The sequence below is a fragment of the Neodiprion pinetum genome, chromosome 4 (assembly GCF_021155775.2).
Source record: "Neodiprion pinetum isolate iyNeoPine1 chromosome 4, iyNeoPine1.2, whole genome shotgun sequence".
Classification (NCBI taxonomy): Eukaryota; Metazoa; Arthropoda; class Insecta; order Hymenoptera; family Diprionidae; genus Neodiprion; species Neodiprion pinetum.
Window position 1 is genome coordinate 4,876,803 of NC_060235.2, and position 18,888 is coordinate 4,895,690.

General features: G+C 42.4%; 1 protein-coding gene, 2 long non-coding RNA genes and 1 other non-coding gene across 5 annotated transcripts in view; 2 read left to right on the top strand and 2 right to left on the bottom strand.

Annotated features, from left to right (window-relative positions):
• Positions 1-3,002: 3,002 nt before the first annotated feature.
• The window catches only part of LOC124216648 (muscle-specific protein 20), a 31,746-nt gene continuing 15,860 nt past the window's right edge, over positions 3,003-18,888 (bottom strand). For both annotated transcript variants that reach the window (XM_046621431.2, XM_046621430.1), the window contains exons 2-5: positions 18,167-18,248; positions 6,469-6,598; positions 3,406-3,526; positions 3,003-3,323 (exon numbers count right to left, since the gene is read on the bottom strand). In XM_046621431.2, the coding sequence (XP_046477387.1) occupies positions 3,132-3,323; positions 3,406-3,526; positions 6,469-6,598; positions 18,167-18,248 (525 nt within the window). In that variant the 3' untranslated portion in view covers positions 3,003-3,131. The remainder of the gene's footprint in view (positions 3,324-3,405; positions 3,527-6,468; positions 6,599-18,166; positions 18,249-18,888) is intronic.
• Positions 10,530-12,826, top strand: LOC138190756 (uncharacterized). Its single transcript, XR_011176840.1, has 3 exons — positions 10,530-10,772; positions 11,128-11,667; positions 11,902-12,826. It is a non-coding gene; the product is annotated as an uncharacterized lncRNA (long non-coding RNA).
• Positions 12,840-13,855, top strand: LOC138190757 (uncharacterized). The gene is made up of 2 exons (XR_011176841.1): positions 12,840-13,004; positions 13,230-13,855. It is a non-coding gene; the product is annotated as an uncharacterized lncRNA (long non-coding RNA).
• On the bottom strand, positions 18,699-18,839 carry LOC124218334 (U4 spliceosomal RNA). Its single transcript, XR_006883035.1, has one exon. It is a non-coding gene; the product is annotated as a U4 spliceosomal RNA (small nuclear RNA).

Here is an 18,888-nt window from a genome sequence, read left to right on the forward strand (position 1 = left end):
AGACGAGACGATTATGAAATTTTTTGAAAGTGCAGTAGTACAAGCTAAATGAAAAAAGAGACATTAACAGAATGACCCAACGAAAATCATTGGTAAAAATGAGTTAGGTGAAGATTTTTGTCGTGCATTTTATCAGGGAATTATAATCTACATGTATAGTCGTAATTAATTAAACAACGCATGAATTTTATTCATAATAGGATATACCCGATATTATTTATATTCCCCTGATATCTGATAAACTTTATCCATCCCAAAGAAAGTTTACATGCAATTATAAAACGAAAAAGAAAAGAAAACCACCTGAACCTTGCCCAACAAAGAGTAGCAATACTCCTAAAATCATAATCGGTTTCGATACATTATTTCATTAGTACGGAATAGGACTTCATGATTCGGAACGAGCTGGGTCCATACGCAAAACTGTTTAGTTTCTGATATCCTATTAATTCCTTCGCGTCTATTCGCCTGAAGAATGTTGAACTGGTCGATATTCGCCGGAACAGGAAGACTTTTGTCCAGTCAAAGACTAGGAATTTATGAAACGAGGTAAAAGACTCTCCAACGGTGTCGATTACGTCAGTGGGCTCCGAGATTCTTTCATTGTTGGATTTTAATATGCTCCTAGTGATGCTCATAGCGAGGTTCCTAGCGTTGCTATCATTAAGACATTCCTAACAGGTTCGCGCTCTCAATTTATCATTCTCAGGCCTAATCACATTCCTAATTGTACTAGACGTCAAACGCGTGTGCCCATCAACAACGGTAATTTCCCATTTATTATAATTTTTCCGCCTCGCCCACTTGCGAGTCATCTCAACTTATAGTTATGTATGTATGTACATTTGAAAGTCAGCTAAAATAGACGGTATGTTATACAGAATGTACATATTTCGCAGCTATTCCCGATCCGTTTCGTTCTAATATTTATTTAACTTACGTAATGATGAATCGTAGAAATTTAATGAAAAACTTTCCCAGGACAAGATACGAAAGCAAAACGTTATGGAATCGCGTTTTCGCTAAACTTGTACATTGTATGCAATTTATTGGGCGCAAGTTGTATTTTTGGGACAGAGAATACGAGACTGCAAGCACAGTTGAAACAAAATTATTCTGACGTAATGGTTTGTTTATAATATACCTAGGTATACATCATCGTCCGATCGTCGGATCTAGACAGTAATTTACGAATAAAGATTTACAAATAATTAAATTGTAACAGATGTTATGTATGATACATGATATGAAGGTAATGGATGTTAAAAAATTGGAAAGCACGTGAAACAGTATGCAGGCAAAGGCAGCTGTTCGTTCTTCATGATACCCTACTAGCATGCCCGGTTTAAAAGTGCGACAAAAGTGTTTTCACAACATTTGACAGCACTTACATTAGCCGGTGTTAATTAGTATTGAAACACCGCTGTCTAAATTACCGTAAACGTTACGCATAAGACGTTTGTCTCTTAACCGAATAGGAATTTATGAATAATAAAGAGAATCCAAAGCGTGTATGAGCCGATTTCACCCATCCCAGAATAAAAAAGACTTGCTCACAAATATTGCGTAATGTTTCTGTGTTCATATATGCTCCTGATTCAGTATCAGCACAGAAAGAGGTACTTTGATTGACAATGCCGACTTAACATCTTTCGGCTACTCCTGACACGGGTAAGTACTCGATATTTAAATAAGCCAGGAAACATTAATTCTGCGCCGAGTTTACGTAAGGATAACGGGGAAAGCGAAAGAGGGAAAGATGAGGAGTGTTTATTGAAACATTTATTCAAGTAGGGAGCGAGAGCCAGGATCAGGAGTCCATGACGCCAAACCACGTAACATAATTAAAATAAACAAGCCCTCATAAAATCCTACTATTTGTCAAGACGAAAATCTTCGACGGGCTTCTAAACATTTGTCACAAAACACTTTTGTCGATCAAGTAAGGTCCGCGATTCATCAGGCGAACAGGCCGTCGACGATGGTCGCTGATCCAATCCACGACCGAGTTTTACCCCGCCAAAGAGAAACTGGCACGGAGGAATGGATCCGCAAATTGTTCGGATCATTTCTGGGTCAACGAGATCAGGTTGAGCGAGTGCTGCAGCACGAAGCACCGTGGAAACGTACCAATGAACTCCCCGCTACCAGGAGACCATGAACATGAGAAAGATTCGGTACAAGTCTTCGACGGGTTTCGACAAACATGCGTGGAACAACAGATGACGCCAAAAAAGACTCCATCGCCTTACGCGCAGTTGCGTGAGAAATTACTCGGGATCGGAGTGTAGGTATAAATTTGCAGAGTACGGTAGCTTTGATTCTGGTTCTCACTTAATATTTTCTTTTCTTTCATCAACCACGTCTCGGTAGTGAATTGGACAAGTGCTACTAGCTCAGCAGAGGTTCAGAAATGTTTTTACCGGTGATGATGGTTCTGGAATTCTTGAGTAACATCAGTTGACATCCCCATCGTACGTACATGTGGCGAAGTTCGCCGTAAGAAATCTGCTCAGTAATTTCGTCTCAATTTATTTGGCAGAAACACGAGACGGTCCGATTGTAAGTTAGCGAGGATTCAAACGTCGTCTCGTTGATGATTATTGGCTTGCCGCGGACCCGCGGTTAAATTCGTATAACCGCGGCTCCTTGCGCCGCGAATAGAGTGGGGCGCGTTATGCGCGGCGCGGCCACTCCGCGGCGCTCCCCTGATACGAGGACAGCATAACGACATTGGAGTGTGGGATTGGAACAGACACGCAACTCTCGCGACTACACATCGCGGTCTGATATCAAGTCCCTGCTGTTATCCTAGTCGAGGGGGTCCCCGAGAACTGGCCTGCCCCACGGTTGGCTGACATCGCATCGCGTTCGTAAGTCGGCTGTTCCAATACCCGCTGGTTCGCAATCGCTGGAATCCTGAGCTTTCCAACATTCACCTTAGAATTGTACAATTATATTCTGAAATTGATTTATAGGTATGTTATATAACAGCGTGTATGTAACTACAATGGAAACATTTGTTTTTTTTTTAAATAATTGCAACGTTCAGTATAGAGATGAAAATATAACATGGTTATGGATTATGCACGATGATTATACATGCATTACACGTGAAAAGTATTCATTCGTTATTTTCCGAGCAAAATTTTTCTCGTCGCTCCGAACGACTGTCCTGCTTGAGTTGCTCCTCTGTTGCTACCGGCTTGAAGACCGATAACGCTTTCACCGGCCCTCAGCTGCTGTTCGCTGAAGACCCGCTTGTTCTCTTCGGATGGTTTCGGGCCCAGCCAAGGACCGCGCCATTCAGGGTGCTTGTACGTCTGTAAACAAATTTTAAATAGTTACGTATCGCAGGTTCAATCTGCAACACCGCAAACTTGTAAATATATGCGGAATTCTCACCGTACGACCAATGGCGAAAATCGTGTTTGTCACTTGGGCAATGTTTTTGCGCTCCATCAAATCGACGGCTTGGAACAAGTCGACGTCTGGTACACCGTACTTGACGCAGGCCTTCTGAAATCTGTATAAGAATATAAGGAAGTGGATTAGAATAAAGAAGAGACCAAAAAGTTATAATTCTAAAACGTGCCCGTTATTCAACGTTCCCGCACACAATTGTACGTCTATAGTTATGATCAACTTTCTACACTATTGTCAAAAAAAAAAAACAATCATTCTAGTTTTAGAAACTGTCGAACAAACGATGAGTCGAATACTTCGACAAAATAATTTCGTATTAGTTACAGGATATTAGAAATATATGCAAAAGACATGGGTAATTTATGTGAATAAAATATAGAATATCCGAATTCAGAACTATTCAGCTACACCTGGATAAACAACAAATTTCATTTCCTGTAAACAAATTCGAGTTAAAAGATAGGAAGTGAACATCGTACAGGGGGATTGTTAAGAACGGTAAAAGCTCGTCAAAGACAAAGGGAGGAAACAAAGCGTGGATATCGAGCAGTAAGCTCTTTCGAACAGATGTTCGCCGGTGCAGAAATTCGAGTTAGTGAAGCGCCTCTATTGTTTTGCCGTTAATTATCCGGCAAGAGATTTCGTTAATTAACGTACGCGACGAGTTAAGCGTCAAAATGTCGGTCGAGAAGGCGAGCTGGCGCGATCAGTGCGAACGTACCAGGGACGATTAGCTTTGGTTTGTCCGAGAAAACCAAGTTCTTCCAAATCTCTGAGGATCAGGCAATCAGGACATTCGCGACAAACGAGAAGCTCGCGCAAATACCCGCGTTTTTGTGTACGAACGCATCTACGCTACGGATGTGAGACGGTACCAGGAATGCGGATGGCTTCATCCGGAACATGTTTTCCTGGTTGCCGGCGCGTCTACCGCATATGAGCACGGAACAACATTGCAAACCGCAGAGGCCTGTGTTGTACTACATAGGTATGTAGGTATGTATGTACAGCCTGTCAGGATGTTCCTCATCAGCATAACCGCCCCCGACCCTGACCTCGGGTCATTTTATTTGATTAAACATTTTTCAGGAGCTACTGTTTACGCGCAATTCAAAACGATGGTATCAAATCCGTTCGATCATCAACAATCCGCTCCACAATATCTTGCATCGGGCATGTTTACGTGATCCATTTGCGATCCCATCTCGTGCGATATCGTGCCAATTTCAGGATCTGCCCGTCATAGGTCTAACTTTGAGCTCAGTTACTTACAACGTGAAATTAATTGTCACTTTCTTCTTGGTCAACTTTCTCCAATCGAAGACTACTAGAGTACCATGAACCGGAGGTGCATGAAACCGCGGTTTCCACGCAGCGGGAAATATCCCGCAGATATAATATAGGTATAAACAATCAGGCGGAGGATTCATGGCCGACGTTTGCGCAGTTTTATCACTTCGCGAAAACTTACTACTCCCGCGCTGCGGCCTGAGAATTTTCACAGAGGGGCTTCCTCGGTGGACATGTTTTTCGAGTAGAAAGGGAGTAATGTGGAGTGGCCGCGCCGCGCATCGCGGCTTCTCACTTTAACCGTAGAAAATAGACGGAGAAAACGCCGCGAATTTCGTAATCCGAAAAATACCGACATAACGTTGTTCGAAAGACGCGCGGCGATTGAAGTAAAAACGGCAGGCTTCCAACGACGAGTCGATCCGTTATTATAATCTTTGAATTGCTGCTTCGGGGAAATCTAAATGCCGAAATAATCGGGAATTATTGTCATTCGAACGGATCGGAGCAATCGACCTCCTCATACGCAATTGGCTAATCAGGATCGTATAATCGTTCGGGTAAAAGCGAGATGAACCTATCTCTGAGTGGATGAGAGACGGAGTTGCGAATGGACAAAACTGAGCATTCATCTCCCGATCACGTGTTCGCTATTATTATACGTACGTGACTTATTATAGGCCATCTGCAGGCACCAACACATCCGCATAGTTTACACGATTGCCGTTATCCCGTGGCTACTTATGATACCCTGTTCGCAAACCGGGAAAGAAAGCGGCATGCGGCATTCGAAATGTCCGAACAAAAAATAACCGACCAGCCCCGTGCCATGGGTAAAATTCCGTAGGGATAAACATGCTGTAATGTTTATGATCGTTACTGTTATTTATTTTTTTTGCACATTTTTTTTCGTCAAGCTCACTCGATCAATCAACTGTAACAGTCAAATCTTACCGCATGGGCGTGATTCGGTGATAAGATAAGGGCACGATTTTTCGTTTCGTGTACTTTGTTTCCGGGCATGAATTTAGTATAGCAAGTATTGCACGATCTGTATACCAAAGCTACTCGGCATGCCAATCAGCCGTGGTTCCGACCTAGGACTTTACTGGTGCTTGTTGATCAAGGCAGCATAGGAGCAAAGAGCTCGATTAGAGTTTAAACCAGCTCGGGATCTCTGTATCGAGTTGATATTAGACGTACAGTTTATCGCCTCTCGAAATCATTTTCGATGTAAATGATTCGTTGATCCCTTGATTCAAAACACCGTTATCAACTCCGAATTCACAAATGAGGGTCAATAATCGCAGGTGCGTTGTTGCCAAGTAGATATAGGTGCAGCGTATTATATTCATCTGTGGCGCAGGGTTCCTTCGACCAAGAGAACGATTGATTGCCTCTCGAACGAGTCTGTCGTGGCCGTTCTCGATATTTCTCTCCTGCAAGCGAGCGGCTCACGGTCGAGAAACGGCCGTGTCGCAAAACACTTTGTCGATTGCGTAAAGTCGAATTGATATCAGGGAGCCAGGAACCATTTGGAGCCGTGATTCACGCATGGACAATACAGCTTGCAGGTGAGTAGAGTAAGCTGGTATGTCGGTATGCAGGATTAGTGGAAACGTACCGAAATGCCCTCAACGAATAGGAAACCAGAAAGACTAGGTGTGAATAGGAAATTTCGGTCGACCGAGGCCAGCAACTAGCTAACTATGCACTTTAATATGTACTAATAGAAAAACAAGAACCGCTCACTGATTCAGATTGTCCATGAACTTGTAGTCACCGCCTGAAGCGTTGATCTTAGTTATCAATCCAGGCTGCAGCTTGTTCATCAGACGGCACAGAAGCACACCGTCCCTCAAAGCGTCCTCGTAACTGATCCCTGCAACCAAACGGACGAATGCATTGATTATTTGACAGTATAACTAGCGATTTTTATTCATTTACATATTATAATGACGCACAAATATCTAATGGAAATTCGGGAGCTTATTGAGAACAACTAGGAAAATCCTTAAAACGAGGTTTTGCTTTATCTTAACGATCTTTTGGAGCCTCAAGATTTGATCTGCAATTCGAAATCAATCGAGACAAAACAGAAGTTATCCTTCTTTACCCCTCACATCATATTGATGCGATAATTTCTGCGAGAACCATCACCAGCGAGTAACATTTAAAAGAAAAAAAGGAAAAAAACTTTCAGCAGCAAAGAATTACACCAGGAATACAGTTGAAAAACAGTATGACTCGAATATCGTTCGGGAACGAGTCAAACGTTCGAAGAATGCAAGAGAAGAATCCAGTAGCCAGGGTTTGAATTCAAATTTGTTAGAAACCACGGGCGATAAATGGAACCTGCGCAAGGACGTCGTGCGCAGCGCTAAATCGGCGGGAAGCGCTATCCGAGGTACGTAGATGGCCTCGGATATCGGATATTTACCCGCAGGATTACAGCACGGAAGAGCGACTAGCAGCCCGCAGCGGGTGGCGGGAAAGCAGACGACGGACGACCCGCTTCGAGTTCTGGAATCCGGGTGCGTCAAGAGGCTCGCCAAGGGGGCATCAAATTTTTTCCCATTCGTCTTACGAAACGGAAAGCAAACGATTCGCGTACACCGAGGCGGCGACTTTAATTTTTTAGGTTATAAAGCGGCGCCGGTTCGCCGGTTCGCCGGCGGGGCGACCGTGGCTCTTGTTTTCATTTTCATCCGCGCATCTTACGCTGGATAATTCTTTTCCCCAAGGATTGGCGACATTTTTTACGCTCTAGTTCTACCTAGACGACGAGCCTCGTCTCTGAAGGCCAGGAACTCAGCCTGATCCAAGAGCTCGACGCCGTTGTAGTGCCGGCTCGAGTTTACACCACCTTGTAGAACTACAGCAGAGCCGCGTTCAATTCCTGCTCGCCGTTCCATATCTCCGGGCGTGTACGTTCCAACCTGATGTGTATCAATATATCGATTCCCACCCCCTGCCAACCGACCAATAGATCAGCGCTGGTCGCGTTCGGTGGATATATGATTCTCGCACATCAGGCGCTCATGCCGGACTCCGAGTTCCGCCGCCACTTTCAAGGCGATTCCATCCCCCCTCCGCGCAACCGCCGCTCAAGATCTCGGTCTTGAACAGGTCTCAACCTGCGTGGAATGCGCGCAGTTTTCGCGCCGGTTTTAAAGTTCGAACGGTGAATTCATCACGCGTTGCGCCTCGTGCTAGACGACGACGCAGCTTTGAATACTTGGCCGGCTGATACTCAGCTGGGTACGCCTTGTAATCAGTTTGTAAATATATGCACCGTCTATGAATATGAAAATTGAGAGTCTACTAAGAGAGCATACGCGTGCCGGGTGTAAAGAGCAGCTCGGTTGTGGCCTGGTTCAACACCTATAACAATCTCCAGCTACGTATGTGCCTTTATCTTTGGTAGCAAACGGAATAAAATCGAGTTGTTCAAGCCAAGTTAAAAAAAAACCTTGATACGTGTTTTCTTTGCTTTGCTTTCACCGGCGCCTCAACATTTTGTTGCCAATATTTCGGGCTGTATGTGAATAATCTGAACTTTTTTTAATTCGTACCAGTTTTCAAACTCTTCGACCATCTAGATTTTAAGAATTAATCAATTTGCACGGTAGTAATCTGCGCCGGATTGTAGGTATTATATTAATTTTCTGATTTTCAATGTATATTTATGTTCTACTACAGAATAAACCGGTGTAAAGTCGGTTAAATGATCATATGATTGAATAGTCATCCACCGGTTTCCATATTTCACATATTATTATATATTATTAAAAAATTTAAGGAATCGCAAAATATGAAATCGATTAACACCCCTGAATTATCAAAGCTATCGAATTTGGTAAGAAAAATGTTCTCGGCTTACTTTCCATCTCTGTTCCCGCGCCCGTTACAGATTTGCGAATTAGATTCCCACCGTTCCATACGAGCCTAGTCCTGCAAGGACGTTGAATCACGTGGTTTTGAACCACAGTGGAATTCCGAGAGACTCGATCCGCACGGCACGAAACCTACCCGAAAAACCTGTTACCCTGATAGAGAACTGGTCGAAACCCTGCGTTCTGCTATGACACACCATCGACAGTCGATCGGAACCGAGAATTAAGAGGTGGCCCACTCGCCTCCGTCTCTTCGAGATATCGATTATGTTAATTATGATTTATACTGCGCAATTCTCCGTTGTCGCGACTCGAATTCAAGCGTCGAAAACGTTCAAGATAAAACTCGATCTAACGATGACACGACAATCTCCATTCGAATTTTTTTCTTTTTCACGCGTTTAAGTACGGATAAAACTGTTGACGGGCAATTTTATCTTTCTCTTCTCCTACTTCTCTCCTACGCTGACAGTGTGGTGTGTCAATTATTATCTGGGGAAGAGCGACTTGTTCGCCCGAGGTACCAGGAGAGCATTAAAGTAGTGGCCACGTGTCGAGTTCGATATTCACAATGCAATATACCCAAGATCGGTCCACTATCCCTCAAAGGGGACGTACCGTTGTCCCTGGGGACGTACCGTTGTCCCTGGGGACGCCCCCAGCCTTCGTAATTATCAGGAACGCATATCGGCGCTGAAGGGAAGCTGCGAAGACGATCAGTCTGGTGAAAATTCATTGAAATATCTGGGAAATTGTTTGGACCTATTACCAGGCGAATATAAAATGATCTTTTTTGCTTATCTTTGGCATGTATGGTAAATTTCCAGTCTATGTACGCGGGACATGAAATCAGATCGTGATGTTCTAGCAGCGTGCCTAACGTATACATTTGTGGTTCCGCCGGCGAAAATTGAGAACCATAATCCGTGTCCGATATCAATTTTTCAAAACGAATGGAAAAAGAGTCATTCGCCTAGATTGATCAGGTCCGATAACCTCGGCTACATTTCGAAACTCTCGAGACCCATACTTATTTCCCTCTCTCGACTTGTCCGCATTTAAATTAGTTGTTTGTCGTCCGATACCTCATTTTCAGAACGCTTTCCAGGAATAGAGAAACATACCCATACTTCCAAGTCCCTTTGAACTGTACAAGGCACCAAATTTAGAGTTGTGTAAGAACCGAGTCCGCAATGACACCCGGTTCCTTGGTCAGGCTACCAATCGTTCCTGATAGATTCCTGGTACGGCCAAAACAGGGTGAGATGTCGTAAAGACAAGGAGGTGACGGAAAATCGATGAGACGTGTTCACCTGACGGCTGGACCAGTTGGTGCAAGACGCATGATCGGTGACTAAAGATTGTTGGACTGGCTGGTGGCCTGTTACATCCGAGACGACGCCCTGACACGGAAAAGTTCACGACGTGCTCGAGGTCGACGCACCTTCCGGATTTCAGCCGTGCACACACCGTTGATATTCATACCATCCCTGGGAGGACGCATTGTTTCTGCAGCCGATGCTATCCTGCTACGTTGACATGTCATCCTCGTCACGTTTCGACAATTTGACACGAAATCAATACTCGTTACTCGCACTTTTGATGCGATTCGTTAGGTTTTTACTTTTTAGCAAGAATAAAAATAAGTACCAAGCAACGCGCGAGTCTCTGTTTCTGTAATTTCACGATTGACCATAAATGATTATACATACCCATTGTAGGAATTACCCAGAACCCGATGTCGTCTCTGTCAATGTGTAGAAAATTAATAACACCGCAGTAGTAATGACGTGCAATTGTGCTTTCAGACTCAAATTTTTTATATCCGCGTAAAGATTATTTGAAGTATAGAATTTCGATACGATAATAAAATTGTTATTATTTTTTTTTTTTTTTGCCCAGTTACTGCAAGATTGCATTTTTCTTGGGCGAAAGGCGTACCAGTAGCTCCGAAAGCGAGGTGGTATCACGGTGGAAAGGCAGGAGCTGGGCGGTATTGATTAAACGTCAGTGAGTCGTCATAAAGACGTCAAAGCCACGAATATCACCAGGACAACATCCTGTGACCGAATTTACGACTTCCGAGCAACAGGTGACTTCCCGTCTTATTCGGCGGCTGCGCAGGGCGACCGTGCCGCTCATTGTCAAAGTGGTTTTCAGGTGGGGGTTCAAAACTTGGAAGGATCAATATTTGGAATGGCAGATACATCGAAATTTCAAACATGCGAAATTAGAATGAGAAAAGATGAATTGTTCGAAATGTTGATTTTTGAAAGTTTCACTGATTAGTAGTCATTCTAGTCAGTGACACATTTGAGAATCAAGATTTCTAACAATTCATCTTTCGTGTTATATTTTATTTTCGCATACAGTTTGAAATTTTTATGTATCAACCATTCCAAATATTGATCCTACCATGGAAAGTTTTGGCGCACATGCATCAGAAATTTTCATAGCTCGCAATTATTTCCAGTATCGTCGAATCTATCCTTACCGGAATTATAAATTCTTTCAGAATTAACAAAGATACAGAAACACTAGACAGAAAGTTGAGTCTGAGCATTGACGAATGAAAAACTATCAGACCGAATATACAATAACTTATATTACATCCATCAGCGAATTTCTTTTTGGCCTCCATCGCAGTCTATACGCGGCATTCCCAGCACATGTACGTACAGCTGAATTCCACCTGTTGCTTCGAGGGTCGTAAATCTGCCTGGTAGATGCAACCCTGATAGGTTTGTCTCAGAATGACGTCAGTGACAAATTTCTGACGGACGTCTGACAACCCGAGACAGCGAGAGGTTGACGAATTCAACGTCGACTCGGAGAAGATCATGGGAAAGGTCAAAGAGGTCAGGAGAATTACACTGAATCGTATCAAAGTGTTATAAACACTGCAGAACAGGTACGCACTTGCGCTATCTGCACATCCTGCATTCATCCACCTCACCAGTATTGCTATCCTAGTATAAAACCGAGTCCCAGTGACGTCACGCACGGCTGAAGAGTCGTGCCGATCATTGATCTGCCTGCACGCGGTTGAACACTGGTGAGAGAAATTTTTAGTTCCAGTTACCGCTCAGTCCGTAACTATTTTCATTTTTTACCGCAATCCAAAAATATAGTTCTAGGTACAAAATGAAAATTAGTTTTCTAGCTGTTACCGAAAAGTCTTGTATCCGTTACTATTCTTTCTCACTACAATCACTGGTGCTATATTTTCTCGTAACTGTTTTTTTTACCCAATTTTTCTCGCAACTGTAACAAATAAAATTTTTCTCAGTGAATACACTGGATATGTCCCTTGCTGCCGGGAAAAAGGATGAATGCGCCTGATCAAGGAATAATGTTTAATTGAGAGTTTTTTGCTCACTGATGTGATTAACCAAGCGGAAGTTTTGACAGCCGGAAAGACAATATAGTACATGAGATCGATCATGAAACGTCCGTTACGCGATTGTAACTTTTATCACTTTGAAACTGCAAGTATACCTGATACATCGTCCAACTGTCAGCCGAAAATATTACACTGGTCAAGAAAATTTTGTAATAAGGAAGGTGCTTACTAATTTTGAAATACTTATCTACTCTTATTATAAAACAATATTCATTTTTATTCGATCAGATCTAATTTTTGCATTACAGGTACTATCAGTAAAGTTGAATGTTTAGCGTTTTGCCTAATCTTTCTTTGATCCAGGGTGTTTTGTTACTTACTATAAATACCAGTTAATCAGTTACAATAAATAACAAAACACCCTGACTAAACAAGGATAAGACAAAAAGATAAACATTCAATTTTACTCTTAGTAGCTGTAACACAAAAACTAGACCCGATCGAATCAAAATAAATATGGTTTCATAATAAGGGCAGATAGGTATTTCAAAATTAGTAAGCACCTTCCTCGTTACAAAATTTTCTTGACCAGTGTACTGTTACACTATACATAACCTAACTTTTGTTCATAAAAACTGCATTATCGTCAAAACTAAAAATATCATAATACAATAAAACTATTCGTATCTAAAATATTTTAATATCAATTCTGTTATAACTAAACCTTGTTCCTAACGTAATCAGTTAAAAGTTTTCATGTTACGCACAAAAATTGAATTTTTGTTGACCAGTGTTACTTCAGTGAATGTAATTTCTTCAAATGTGTGTATAATACATAAAGAAAGGAAGTTTCAATTCGTCAAATCTCAGTATAAACGCATGTTTGTTCTTCGTTGTACCTATTCAGTGAGCCAACGAGAACGGATATCCGGGGAATTATAAACGACAGTTTGCGCAATCAGTCTGATTGCTTGTAGCGGTCCTTCGCCCACGCTCCATGCTGTACCAGTACTCACTACACGTGACCATAATCTGCAATTGGACTGCACGTATACTCGAGCGTCCTTCCAGGTCCCAATTTTCCATTTGGCTTGCTTATCGCACGGTTAAAATATCGTATACAAGTATGTACGTAAAGTACGGTCATCTAAACTAATATCGGAACTTGGATATCCAATTACACGATAACGAGTGTAGCCAATTTGGCGGTAAGGGAAATAAATTCAAATCTCATCCCCCGAAAATTCACCAAAAACGACGAATAAAATTTTCAGAATCGCTGAAACTTTAGCGGAAAACCCTGAACCCCGGATAGTGAGGTTAGATTGGACTCCTTGTCCGAATGAAAGAAAACTGTGATCTAGAATTGTATGAGAGGGAAGTAGGCAGGCATGGAAAACGGATACGGCCGAGTCTCGAGACGCGGCAAGTCATAAATCCCTCAACTGTCTGCTGATGCCCTGGTGCGTCTGGGCGCCATGCGCTGCTGTGACGGACAGATGACTGACATTTCCCACCAGAGGTTTGGGTGGGCGGACATGAGGAGTCGGATTCTAGATCCAGATACGTTTTTCCAACCCTCGGAATTATTTTGACCGAAGGTTTCTCCTGCCGTTGAAAGGATCGCGTCTCACCCGTTGGGCACGACATTTGTCGTTGTGAAACCAGCGCGCACTATGCAAGCGCGGTAATCCTCCGCATAGGGTATAGTATGCATTCTCGGATACCCTTAGGCATGCGTTCCTGATAGGGTTGCGTCCCTGTGACGGTAAGTGACGAACTTCTGACGGTAAATCGATAGTCCCTTCGAACCTTGAACCGTCGAAAACCGGCGAATAACCTTGATTACGTCCATGGAATATTCATGGGTCTCGAATTTATGGTACCGAGGAACTTGGCAGTGATTTAAAAAAAATTTCAGACGAGGACAACAGAGCACTCGACTTGATTCCGATTGCTCGCGTTCTTCTTCCAAAGGTGAATGTTTATCGTACGTCAAAGATGTCAAATTTTCGATTAAAAAAAAATAAATAAAATAAGAAGATATCCTCAAATAGGTATAAAGATCTGTCATTCGTTTTGTCGATTTCTTACATAGCTACTCTGAAAAACAATAAGTATAATAACTGACAATAAAGATAACTACCGATCTGCTTTGACCGACAGAATCGAGAATAGAATTTTCCGTCGAATATCGCAACCAGTCCAGTCTTATAAATGGTTCGTTAAAGCTGTCCATCGCATTTCCGATACAACTAGGTGCAGACGACCAACTCAGCAGCGACGGCGATTCCGGGGTTGCCATTCTGGATCGTGCCCGGCATGCCGTACGAGCTTTCAGGATCAGGCACACATCGGCTCCAGGAATCCCTCCTCGTGAACACACGACGGTATATGACGAGTCCAGAGGGACTGGTGGAGTGGTTGAAAACCTCAGCTCAGTGGCGTGGCTGTTCGGATTGGAGGGAGGCTGGAATGCACCCTGGAAACTATTTCCCACCATGCAGCACCCAGCAGGCATGCGGCTGCCGAGGGTAATTCGATCAAAGTAGTGTGAAATTTTCTACGACCGAGTAACATCAAAAGGAGCCTCAACCCGGCGCCCATCTCCGCGCAGAGAGCGTCCCGGACTCAATCGCGCCTAGACCTAGAGCAACCCGCCACTAAAACGGATCTAGGCGGCGCGTTCAACTCCATCCTAGACAAGACGATCAGGCCAACAGGAACTGCTCGGAAGAACGCTTAGTTAGCGCTTATTCTATTCCTAGAAGGTGAAACGTAAACCTCGGATAGAATCTTACCTAGGACGTTGTTGTATGCAGATTTTCGAGTCTAGTTCTAGTCTCATTTTGACAACCGTTTCGAGTTGTTAGAGAAGAGAAGTGTTTTTTTTTTTTGTTTTTTGTTTTTTATCGATGTCCATAAAAGCCCTAGATTTTCAGAAATGAAAAAACTGTTCCGCAAACTAACCTTGTGTTTAAAAATTGTTCCGCATAACTCGACGAAAAAATTATCTAGAGTTTTGCTGCACTTGTTCTGGTGCAGGGTTTCTCAACTTATTTATTAATTTCCAGGGTACTTACTTTCTGAGAACATAATATTTCTCTAAAACTTTTGATATTGTTATTCGGAAATTCTCTTATAATAGATAATTTACGGTATTGTTGCTTTAGCCCAAGAATCAGTTTAAACGAGTCGGAATTGGTAAATGAGAATCACCCTGTAATACCTGATTACTATCAATAAAGTCGAGAATCCAGATCGAGGTCTTGCATTAACGGAATTATAACAAATTACCTCGAATGTTCTGATTAAGGGGAAACGTCGCGATGCTCGAAACAGGTGCGCCTTGGTCCATAGAGGACCAGGCTGTCACCGTTGAGAGAGAGCTTTTCCGGTGCTTCGAAGAGTTCGATGTGCCTGCAGCATTGCACGGGAGTAAGGTGGGGGGGTGTTAAAAGAGAACGAGTGGGGGTGGTTTGTACGTTTGGCCACCTCCATCCCGTCGACCAAAGCATCAGGACTTCAGTCAAACGGTAGAGGTTAGTCGCGTTTACGTGAGTTCCGCTGATAAGACGTCGATCAAAGGCTTCTATGTGCCTCCCACCGCATCTTCGACACATCCGTACAACGTGTCAACATCTTTCAGCTTGTAAAGTTTCACCCCGCGGTTTACCGTATTTGAATATCCATCCAAGACGGAAGAATCACGCATGCGTAACTCCGCACGTTATCCCAACTTCTTTGACGTTACGCATTTCGAGTAATAGGGGGAAGCTCTTAACGGCACCCCCACCCTGGTCAATTTCTATGTGACTTGATATATCTCTAAATTCAGATTTCGTAGAAAATTTATTGGAGTATTTTTGTTCAGAATTGCGTATAGAATGGGTTCAAACGACGACGTGAGTTTTTATGAAAATCCGTTCCGATCTTGAAACGAAGGTCTTGACGATACAGTTTGCACGAAACCAGAGAAATAAACATGGGTAGAAATTGTCTTAAACACTCCAATTACAACACAATTTTCATAACGTAATCGGGATTAAATACATCGGTTTACTGCATCAGTCACTGACATCTATCTGTACAGTGAATGAACAATAAGATCGAAAGCACGCACCTCAAAGGGTTTGATTTTACCTATGCATATTATTATACCTGTTAATAATGTTGTAAGATTCTTCCCATCGATGTCCATTCCATTATTTACCTCCATCGATTGCAATTTGAAATTTTTCGTATTTTCATCCCGAGAATTCAACAAATAATACCGTTAACAAATGAAGTAACTTTACCTATTACATTGTAATTACGGTAGGTTGAATCACGGCGGGAAATGTTCAATGTGTTGTAACAAGTGACAGTACCGAGGAGCTCCATCGCTGGTGTGTTTCCCTGTCCCTCAAAGTTTACCGCGACGTGGTAAAATTATCGTTTTGACATGAAGGGAATAATAATTGTGCGGCACCATTCGTTCGTAGAGTGGTGTTGTGTATAAATACTGTGTAAGTACCGACGCGTATACGGGGTGTAAAAAATATATACCTAGATAAACAAACGCACGCGCGTATTGTCATTCAATTCGTTGCATGTGGGTACGTACATGCCATGCATGTACAGTTTTACACAAATACGTCTCGCGCGTTACGTTACGTCAGTCGCACCGAAGGATCCGCCAGCGTTGCTTGCTACATCGACGGATGACGCGCCTCTGCGATCAGGATCTCATGCCGTGAAAGGAGCCGCTTGTCTCGCGTACCGCCGCTCGTTAAATTTTAACAGCCATGCGGCTGCGGGAAGCCGCTCGGTAACGACCGATGACGTAAGAAAGAGCGGGTAATACCAGGATCGCAGAAACGCGCGGGGGTGACATCACCCCTCTTAACGGGGCGGTGAAGATCAATGATGCCCTTGTATTACGATTTGTACGCGTCTGTGGTTTGCCTCTCTCACTCTCTCTCTTTGTCTCGCAGATACGTGTTATTATATTCAAACTCTTGAAATCCGGTGTGTACGTCACGCGTGAAATTTTGCCAAATAATTTGATTATTTTTTTTTTTTTTGAATTCTATAAAATCTTTTGTATTCATTTGAAGTCTCGCAAATATTTTAAATCACATGCGGTGTTTTTTTTTTCGTCCGATTTTAAACTGAATCGATTTAGATATAGCGTGTCTGTAAGTGATTTGGAAGAATCGTTTGAACTCTTTAAACTGCAATCTACTTTGCCGAGTTAATTTGATCTGCGTAACCTAAATGTTTCCCGCTGTTAACAAGCCTCTACAAATAAAAATCATATGCAGCGGAACGGATTACAGCTATGTTCAAACGTTTTTTAAAAACTTTTATAGATTGCGTTTAACTAAATATTTGGACAATGAATTATCCCACGAAAGAATGGTTGTCGTTTTCCTAACGCGTTACGTGGTCAACGTCACAACTCTTCCAGTAATCTCCCTCAGGTAGAAAACAAAAGATATTATCAATTCAAGTCTGATGCTATTTTTCGTGCGCGATAAATTTCCGAAATTTAAAAATTATTTACAACCGTAAGCCAATTTATATCGAGCTATTTTCGAAATGAATTGAACTGAAAACGTATAATATTCGTGAAACGAATGTTTGTATAATAATGTATTACATACACGAGAAATTTTATCGTCATTTAATTATTTCGAGAGATCGTAAATCATCCTTTCCGTGTAAACGATTTATAAAGATAATAACAAGAAGACTACACGAGGCTCAATTCTTATCACGATTCGATTCATCACCGAGTTAACGCCAATCTTGTAAGCGGGTAGCGCTTAAACTCTGTTAAAATATCCAATGATCGACTGTCGTTAATTAAAAACATGCTAAAAATAATATTCAAAGATTAAATTAATTATTTCAGGAATTTATTCGCTATGACTATCAGCCTCTGATTAATTAACACATTAAATATTCTACGCATTTTTAAATGTCCAAAGCAAAAACACGCCGGCGTGATGACGTGGATAAATTACAAGTTCCTTGCCAGTTCTGTTACCCTGTTCTTCTCCTGTCTATTACGGTCACTTCCGCTCGTTATTATACGGTATAATTAATTGCCGCGTAAGGTTACGTGACTGTAATGGAATGGTTCGATCGTTGAACTGTTGTATGAAAAAAAACGATGCATGGTTTGTACCAATTATTGAGAATATTCGTAACGTGCATAACGTACCAGCGGGAAATCTTTCACCGACAACTCTCTCAATCCATTGCTGAGCCTCGGCTTCTTGGTCAGCCTCTCGCTTTCCAGCTACCTGAAAGAAAATCGTCAATTAATATTACGTACGTTATTTATAACCAGTAATATATGTATATGTCGGAATTCTTAGATCAATACAAATATAGTTTTGATTAAAGTGCAGTGTGACATCGATCGCGCAACATGCTTCAGGTTTTCGCGGCATTAACTTCACATAGGTATGTGTACCTAACTCCTGTGTCTACAGTAAAGTTGGATAATTTGTTATTTTTAACTTTGTTTCCACGAAAAAAGCCGCTAACTTCGTCGCTTACATCACTGCCGCTACGCAACGGCGATACGCCTGTCCGCTTTTCTCAACATTCTTGCCCGAGCACCACCCGTCATCGACGTAATAAAACTCTAGCGTATATCTTCGAAGACCTTAAGTGACGTTGATCGTGGTTTCTCCGTTATCAGGGAATTCATTGCAAACGACTTATTATTTTTTGAGTGATATTATCAGTTTCCGCAGAAACTTTCAAAAATTGCCTTAGCCGATGGTATTTCACATCGTCATGGCGGGGTATTGGTAAAAGTTTTCAACTAGCAATAATCGCACCTCGGTAGAACCTCATTGGTTACGATATCGCCACTGCGCAAAGCTAGGGACAATTTCGATGAGGCGGGTAGCGTTGAAGTCGAAGAAGAACTTT